Source organism: Ambystoma mexicanum, chromosome 11, assembly GCF_040938575.1.
Source record: "Ambystoma mexicanum isolate Mex_15411 chromosome 11, UKY_AmexF1_1, whole genome shotgun sequence".
NCBI classification, from domain to species: Eukaryota; Metazoa; Chordata; class Amphibia; order Caudata; family Ambystomatidae; genus Ambystoma; species Ambystoma mexicanum.
Window position 1 is genome coordinate 1110585134 of NC_090934.1, and position 9713 is coordinate 1110594846.

At 42.5% G+C, this 9713-nt stretch overlaps 1 protein-coding gene across 1 annotated transcript in view; it reads left to right on the top strand.

Moving 5' to 3' along the window:
- CRABP1 (cellular retinoic acid binding protein 1) overlaps window positions 1-8388 on the top strand; it is a 111364-nt gene extending 102976 nt beyond the window's left edge. Inside the window, exon 4 of the mRNA XM_069624417.1 lies at window positions 8064-8388. Within this exon, the coding sequence (XP_069480518.1) occupies window positions 8064-8114 (51 nt within the window). The 3' untranslated portion in view covers window positions 8115-8388. The remainder of the gene's footprint in view (window positions 1-8063) is intronic.
- Window positions 8389-9713: the final 1325 nt, after the last annotated feature.

Here is a 9713-nt window from a genome sequence, read left to right on the forward strand (position 1 = left end):
AGTTCTTTCATTTGCGGCTTCTCCCATTAATATCGCGGGAATCACTCGCATTGAGCAAAAAAGAAATGGACCCTTTTCACATCTGAAAAGCCTCTGAGCCTCTCTACTGCACAGCACTATATATATATATATATATATATATATATATATATATATATATATATATATATATATATATATATATATATATAATATATGAGGGGCGACCCCAATGATTTTGTCGAATACTTTAAAAACAACTGGATGGATTTATCGCAAACTAGTCAAGGAAAATTTCTTATTTGGTTAAAATCTGTCAAGCTGTTTTTGTGCTATGGCTGTTCAAAAATGTCACTTTTTCTCTAGGGTAAAATTAATGGGAGTAGGCTGAAAACAGCAGTATTAAGTTTCCTTAATAACTTTTTTATTTTTCATGAATTTTTCCCATGAATTTTTCCCATGATTTCCATTTTGGGGGGCCCTTAACAAACGTTTTGTTTAGAAAATTCCATCCAAATCCACCCAGCAAGTCAAATGTTATTAGCCTTTCTCATCCTCTGTGCTGCAAAGCACCAAGGCAATATAAAGGTTTTAAGGAGCATGGGGCACCCCCTTCTATGTTGAATATTTTAAAAACTACTTGATAGATTTACTGCAAACCAGTGAAGGAAATTAAGTCAAGGCTTTGTGCCCAAATTGTTTTGCATTTAGTCCAAATCTGCCAAGCGGTTTTCACGCTACGGCTATTCAAACGCTGCACTTTTTCTCTTTGGGAAACGGAATGGGCTGAAAACTGTGGTGCGTTATTTTCTTTATAACTCTTTCCTTTTGTATTGTATAGTTCCCAAGGTTTGCAGTTTGGGGGTTGGGGGGTGCCTGGACAAAAGTTTTGTTTTGAAAGTTTACCCATGTTAACTTTGAAAAATGAATGGGAATAGGTCGAAAACAGTGTTTTGTGCTTTCTGAGTATTTTTTCAATTTTTTTGCAAATATTTCCCAAAACGTTCAGTCTGGTGGATGGGAGGATGGCGGGGGGGGGGGTTGTTGTGAGGGGAAGAACTTTTTATTTGGAAAATATTAGCCAAATCATGTATGCAAGTCAAAAGTTATTAGCAATAGAATTTTCATATTTTCTATGTATCTAGGAAATCAACTTAAATATGGTGCGATGACTGCCATACTATAATATATATATATATATATATTTCTGAAGCTTGTGGATCTGCTTAGATCACATGCTATGCATAGGCCAACATCTAGTGGTAGTCGCAGAGTATTACATTATTTGTTTTCGAAACTCGAAAAGGAACGTCGATAGGGTGTGCCAGTAATACTATCCCTAGTGTGAGGTCCACTGTACCCATGGTCCTTCATGCGTCGAGGTTCCTCAGATTGTTTTTTTACATCATCATAGTTGGACACAAGTTGCAGAGTTCCTTTATTTCTGGCTAACGTCATTGATCATACAAGCATTCAAATTAGATTTCTTCCTATCCTTTAAATGCCTGTACCACCGTAAGATCCTCAGCGACAGCTTACAAGGACAGATTCTTCATCGCCGCTGACTACATTGACCGTCTCAGCAAACTTTGACTGCGGCCTACTTAGGCCTCAACGGGCCTCGGACCTACACAGTAGGGAGAGTGGGGGGAGGTCATAATCTTTTTTCCCTTTAAGAATGCCTTTTTCCCTATTCTTCCTTTTTCATTCCTGAGCGGTCATCTTTCCATACTATCGAGAACACACAATTTAAATGTTGCCCTTCTTGTAACGGGACGTTTCCCTGTAACGATTTACACAGAGTGTGTAACCTCTGCCTCCCCAGGGACCATTCTGAAAATCATTGCAAGTTCTGCAAACTTTTTCGGCCTTCGGCCTAAGACACAATAGTACAGGAAAACTAAGCGCTGGGCTCATCAAGCCATGCAGGCAGAGGCTGCTATGGACGTGGAGGGAGCCTCCAGCGATGGCAGCGTCGGCGTCCTAAGTGACGCCGAGGGTGATCAGGACCCGATGGTTTCCCACATGCGAGCCCCGGACTCCATCAGGCAGCCCAGCAGTTCAGCTACAGAGATGACAACCGGTGGCTCAAGCACCCACACAGCATGCCACACATAACACACACCCCATGGACGACAGTAGACCACTTCGTCGACCGATAAGCCATACCAGTGTCAAATGGAAGGTCTGAAATATCCCTGTCCTCTGGGCCATCATGATCATGTTCACCACATGACAGACCCCCAAAACAGACCCCACAGTCTATATCTGACACTGCAAACAAAACAGACAAATCCTCGGGTACCAGTGAATGTGCATCGAACGACGCCTCAACGGCCCTTTGCAATAATTCCAAAATGAGGGAACTCATTAACAAACATGTCCCAGACATCCAGTCCAAAACATTGAAAAACACAAAATCTTCAATGCCCCTTCTCCCTAAATCCCCAATTTCAAAGGTGAAAGAACCCTCTGTCCCCAGTGACACCCTATCAGGGTCAATGCACCACAAACAACCCTCTACATCAGAGAGTAGCTCTACTCCTGCTCCCACAGTTTTCCATATCCACCCAATTGACCACTAAACAATTTGACAGATTAATGAGGTGAATGCCATGCTTTGTTGACTTTTTTGATCAGCACCCTGATCAGCTGTCCAACCTCCAAGGGCACTCAAAAGGGGAGTCAGCTAAAAACCAGCCTGCCTCCAAAAGATCACGCCTTGACACTGCCCAGCGAAGTACTTCTCAGAACCAGAACATGCTTGAAGACCTATACATCATAGACAATTCAGGCTCTCGAGACCCTAGTACTTTAGCGGACCAAGGGGACCTAGATGACGCAGACCAGTATTATGATGACGATGACGTCTACATCATACAATCTCCGGACCATCATGACTAACCCGTGACTAACTCCCCTGTGGATAATCAGCTGCAGCATAATGAGCTCATCGTAAAGGCTGCCAAACACTTTAAAATTGATACCCAAGAGGCATAAGTTAACAAGGACTTTGTAGAGGACATCTTGGAGATGAGAGGTCTGCAGCACAGTTTATGCCACTCCTGCAGTCCATCCAGAGATGCATTCAGCCTTCATTACTTACCACCAACCTTAAGGACAGTTAACCCCCGTATTGAAAAGATGTTCAGACCAGCCCCGTCAACCCATTATACATCATGGGTCAATTAAAGCCTGAATCTCTTGTCGTAACTACCACAAGAAAGAGAGCGGGCACTCCCTTACCCACTGCTGAAGCCCCTCCTGACAAGGAGAGCAAATAAATATATACACTGGGCAGGAAAGTAGCCTCCATGGCTGCATACCAAGTAAGAATATCTAATAACACCATGCTTTTAGCAAGTTACAATTGCCACAAATGGGACGAGATGTCACAACAAATCTACTCTGCCAGAGAGCCCCTTAAAACACAGCTTTTAAAAACAGTGGCTGAGGGTAAGCAGGTGGCAAATTTCATCCTGAAAAATAACGTTGATGCAGAAGATTATGCAGACCATATAGTAGCTAAGGGTACTGTCATTATGCGCCATGCATGGCTAAGACAATCCGGTTTTAAGCTGGAAACTCAAGCCACCCTGCTTAATATGCCGATCGAACTTGCACTGAAATGTGCTAAAGAAGAGTACGACACCTTCAAGTCCCTGGGACGGCTTACTAACAAACCTTTTGTGCAGAAAGGCACGTTTAATACACTCCACTTTCGAGGACACAACTCCCAACACTCCTCTAACTATAGTCAGGGTAGACAAACCTTGCAGGGGCAGTCCTCCCAAAACAATAATTCAAAGAGGGCACAGACAGTCTAGGAGTAGAGGCAGAGCTTCCTCCACCAGAGGCTCTACCCCTGCAAAGCCATAACCACCCGCTCCAAGTCCCCTCCCATGTTGCACCAGTAGGAGGTTGTATTTGTCATTTTACCCAAGCATGGGAGGGGATCACGTCAGACAAGTGGGTACTTTCCACCCTACCGGGAGGCTATTGCATATAACTCATTCAGAGACCACCCAACCACCCCCAAGACAAAGACAAACAACTCTGGAGGAACAGCGCATTCTGCTGGAAGAGGTCAAAGCTGGAAAAGGACTCTATACAGATCGTCCCGGAAAACCAGGAAAAGAAGGGCAACTTTTCAATGTACTTTCTTGTGCCAAAGAAAGACCTTACAATGCGCCCTGTCCTAGACCTGTGGCCTGCACACAAATATGTTAAGCCACAAAGGTTTCGCATGACAACACTTCAAGAATTAATCCCACTGCTAAAACAAGGGGACTACATGGAAACATTGGACATGAAAGATGCATACTGTCATATTTCAATGTTTCAGGTGCACAGAAAATTCCTGCGCTTCAAAATAGCAATTCAATAGCAAATCAACACTATCAATTGAAGATGCTCCTCATCGGCATAGCCTCAGCTCCAAGGGTATTCACCAAGGTATTTGCGGTAGTGGTGGCACACTTACGCAGACAATCAATGCCAGTGTACCCTTATCTGTACAACTAGCTGATAACAAGGGAATCCCCCCAAATCTATCTGCAAGCAAAATGCCAAAAGAACAATCAACCTTCTGTTCCAATTGCGGTTTTCAATCAATGAGAAAAAAATCAAGGCTAGTGACCAAGCCGAACCAAGCAGTTACAAGGAGCTATCATAAAAGACAAAGGTGGGGCTAGTCTTCCCCTCAAATGAAAGAGTTCAAAACATACTGCTGCAAATACCTCATTATCTGTCCGGTCGCCAAATAACCGTACACATGGCAATGCGCCTGCCTGGGATGATGGCTTCATGCATTTATCTAGTTCCACATGCACGGTTGCGTATGTGTCCAATGCAGGAGTGGTTAGCAAAACAGTGGTTTCAGGCAAGTGTCTGTGGGACGACCTAGTGGTTGTTTTGCTAACCCTAGTACAAGCACTTCTATGGTGGTCAAAAGAAAATCTGTTAAAAGGAAAACCCTTTCTCAATGCTCCAGTACAAGCGATAATTACAACACATGCCTCACTCTCCGGATGGGGAGCCCATTACCTCCACCACACAGCGCATGGCCAGTGGACACAGATCACAGCCCAAAACCACATCAACCTTCTAGAATTACTAGCGGTAGTCAAAGCCCTGCAAGCTTTCCAACTGCATCTAACAAGCCAAATGGTGCAAGTCCTCACAGACAGCACCACTGTCCTGTTCTATATAAACCACCAGGGAGGAACACACTCTCCAAGTCTGTCCAGGGTATGCCCAAAGATATGGAAGTGGGCACTCAAGCGGAGCATGTTCCTAGTGTCTCAACTTGTTCCAGGGGAACTCAATTCTCTAGCAGACTTCCTAAGCATAGATCCTCTACCCAAGCAACTCAACAGAGAAATCCTAGACGATGTCTTCTCCCTCTGCGGGTATCCTCCTTTAGACTTGTTCGCCACAAGTCTAAAAACACAATGCCCAGACTTCGCATCCAGGTTTCCCCTACCCAGATCCAAGGGGAACGTCCTGTGGATGAGCTGGTCAGGGAAATGTGCATATGCTTTTCCACAGACATCGCTCTTGAGCAGGATAGTGCACAAAATGCACCCGGAACAAGTGACTCTAATCCTGGATGCTACTATGTGGGCGATACAACCTTGGTTTCCACATCTACTCAAACTGGCTATATGCGAACCAATCAAACTCCTGATCCCCCACAACATGCTGTTCCAGCACAGGAGGACAACATTCCACCCACATTCTCAGTCTATGAACTTGGCAGCTTTGCTCCTGAAGTCATAGAGTCTGTACATTTAAAATTACCTCAAAGGTATATGTAAATTCTCAAGGAGGCACGCAACCCTAACACCAGGCACTGCTACTTCAATAAATGGAAACGATTTGTAATATGCTGCCGATCAAAGGATGTGAGCCCTATTGAATGTACTCCTTCACACATTCTTCACTACATGCTCCACTTACTAGACTCTGTCTTAATATTTAACTCCATCAAAGTTCACATAGTGGCTCTGTCTGCGTACACCACTTCAAAAAACAAGGTGTCCTTGTGGAAGGTTCATGTGACTAAGGCTTTCATGGAAGGAGTAAAGAGACTTTAGCCCCCCACCCCCTATTTCCAACACGCCTCTAGGTTGTGATCTTGATGTTGTACTCTCAAAGCTCATGGGTCCTCCCTTCAAGCCTATGCCCAAATCCAACCTCAAAAACCTAAAATACAAAACAGCCTTTCTGGTAGCCATCACCTCTATAAGAAGGGTTAGTGAGCTACAAGCTTTGTCAGTGCTTGACCCTTTCTTTGTTATCCACAAAGACAAAGTGGTACGTAAGACACATCCTACGTTTTTACCTAAATTCATATCCAAGTTCCATGTCAACCAATCAATTGAACTTCCAGCTTTCTTTCAAAATCCATCAAGCTCAGCTGAGAAAAACCTCCATACACTGGATGTAAGGAGGCCAGTTTTGTACTATGCAAACAAAACAAAACCACTAAAGAAAAACAGATTAACTGTTTGTCTCCATAGCCCCTGGCATGGACGGTGATCACGTTTCAAAGAATGCCATTTCCAGATAGCTAGTGAAATGCATACAGCTCTTCTATTCCCCAGACCAAGAGCTCACTCTACCAGAGGTACAGGAGCTACTTTAGCTTTTATTGAAAACGCCCCACTAGACGCCATTTGCAAAGCAACTACATGGAGTTCCATACATACCTTTACTCAGCATTACTGCATTGACACACATTCTGAAGCAGATTCACAGGTGGGACAAGCGATGCTAAAACATTTATTTGCTGCCATACTTTCTCACAACCCAACTCCTTCTCCTGGTACTGCTCACTAGTCTATGCATAGCATGTGATCTAAGCAGATCCGCAAGCCTCAGAAGTGATTCATTACTCACCATAATCATAATTCTAATGCTTGTATCGGGTTAGATTCACATGTGCCCACCCTTCCTCCCCTCTTGAAGTAGAAGGTGCATAGATGGTTTTCTGGCTTTATCGCATCTTATCTGTTTTATTACATCTGTACTCATGCTACACTTCATGCTAACTCATGTCAGAAACAAAACAATCTGAGGGGCCTTGTCGCTTGAAGGACCATGGGTACAGTGGACATCACACTAGGGATAGTATTACTGGCACAACCTGTCAACATCCCTTTTTGAGTTTCGAAAACAAATAATGTAATGTTCTGCGACTACCACTAGATGTCTGCCTATACATAGCATGTGAATCTAAGCAGATACAAGCATCAGAAATACAATTACGGTGAGTAATGTATCCCATATATATCAAACAAAAACGCACCAAGAAGCAAAGAAAATGCCAAAATCGCACACAGCACAGTGAAATAAAGCACATGGACCGATGGTGTTAAAGTCCAAGCAGGCAGGCGAAAGACCACAAGAAGCGACATGGTTCGGACCAAACCAAGTGCTTGTTCATATATATATATATATTAAACCAAAGGTTGCATCACAGAGTTTCTTTGGTTGGATCTCTCGTGTATCTTATTCTAGTTTCACACAACAGTTCTGATAGTAATCGAAGTTCATGGCTAGACATCTGACATATTACAATACAATACAATAATATACCTTTATTTATGTTTGATTAACTAATGCAATGAATAGCACAGAAATTCAAAATGTGTGTTGCATGTATTTTAAATAAAAACATGCTGTGTGTAAAAAAAAGCAATGCAAAAGCTTCATTCAATTGAGAATTAAATTTGCATTTTTTAATGATTTGAAACGTTCATAATTTCGGATGCATATACAGTTGTATTTAGTTTATCAATATCTATTGCTGTACAGCAAACACACCTGCTTTCTCTCATATAAGGGACATTCATATTGTATGTGCATGAGATTCAATTGTTTAAAGCACAGTTCTGCCACCTGTGACTCTCCAGATGCTGTCAACTGTGACTCCCAGGATCCCTCACCAATCTCTGTGCTGCCTAGGGATGATGGTAGTTGTAGTCCAAAACAACTGGAGAGCTGTAGGTTGCAGACTCATGATCTAAGTGTATTTGCAGAATAAGTATTGCATCTAAAATGTTTGTTTTTCGTTTCAGACCTTTGGAGCTGATGATGTTGTATGCACACGTATTTATGTAAGAGCTTGAACAAGGCTGAGACTCATCAACGATGAACGAAGGGTTACGATTAAGCAGTTGTCATTACAATAGTGACGGATGAAGTAGCTGCCTCCAGTATTTCAGATGCCAGTGAACAGTTCTCTTTGACAGTGTGTTTCATATCAACATTTTTACGTACCTCATTTTTTACTTTGTGGCAATAGTTTTGCATTTGATGGCTTTATTTTTCTGTACACGTTGCATTTTGTAGATACCAAACATGCATTCTGTGGTCGGTTAGTAAATGTGTTGCGCAAAAACACTGATTGTCCTCCATGCTCCTGGTGTACATTCACTTGGTGAAAGTGTTAACTCATCATTTGTGGTGGCAAGAATAAGAGAGTAAGAGAAGCCCTAAAAGTCTCTAAACAAATATGGAATTGATCAATTGAGGAACAGGCAACCATTACATGATGTTCCTCCCTACATCCTCCTGTTATAAACCTCTAAGAGACCCCACAGCGTTGAAAGAGTCTCCTAATCTTCAAATATTCTCAACAACCAATTTCAACAGATATTTCCTTATGCTTTCCTATCGTCCAGGGCCAGTGGCAGGGTTTATGCTACTTCAGATAAAGGGCAATTTTGGCATCTACATTCCCTGTAAAGGGACCATAATGTACGTTTTTAAGAGCAACCATAATGCTGCATGGCCCCACCTTCTATTGGCCTCTTTGACAGCTGCCTAGGATTGCCTTTATGCAGACTGGATTCCCCTGCAGTCCTGTTATGCCAAAGTCTGCTAACCATTGAACTGGGAAGAAAATACAACTATTGTTAAAGCACTTAGGTGCAGGAGGATTCCAGTATTAAGCACTATACATTTGTGATATTATTATTCCCTTAAAGAAGCACTGCTCAAATAGAACCATACTTCCCCAACCGTCTGAATATGCAATTTCCAAATTTTGGGGACCAGCAAAGTAAATCTGTTACTAAGTACTTTTTAAAGTGTTGAGCAGATATGGGGGACAGTGCCTTCTCCAGCAACCATTCGGACTTATTAATTTATATAGTTATTTATTTGATTTATTGTATTTGCATAAAAAGAATGTGAAATAGTTGTAAATCAATACAAAAGCCCAGTAACTCTAAATGCAACACATGCAAAGAAAGTCATTTACCTAACCAACTGTAATACTATCCTACTTTCCTATACTGCATTGTATATAAAGGAAGGCATTATTTTCAAATATGTACAAAATATAGCAAACAGAATGGATTTGGGTTGTAAGCCGAAATGTTCGAGGGAAGAAAGACCGAAAGTAATTTCTCCGAAAATAACATTTGGTCTTCTCTCCCCATAACATTTCAGACTTTGCCCTTACTCCCACCCCGTACATACCTGTGGGTGGCACACCTCCTTGTGTGTTTCCGAAATCCCACTGTGACGCCAGTTCCCTTCACTTACATGCTTGGGAAGCAGAGCCGCAGGGTCCTTTCCGTTTTTCTTTTTTACATTTCTTTTTTTACATTTTACATGGGGGGTCTCAGCCCCGCAACCCCCGAATCCAAAAATGCTAAAAATGGGGAGCAGGGGACACCCATGTAACCCCCGTTCCTCATGTTCAGTATGTTACCATCCGT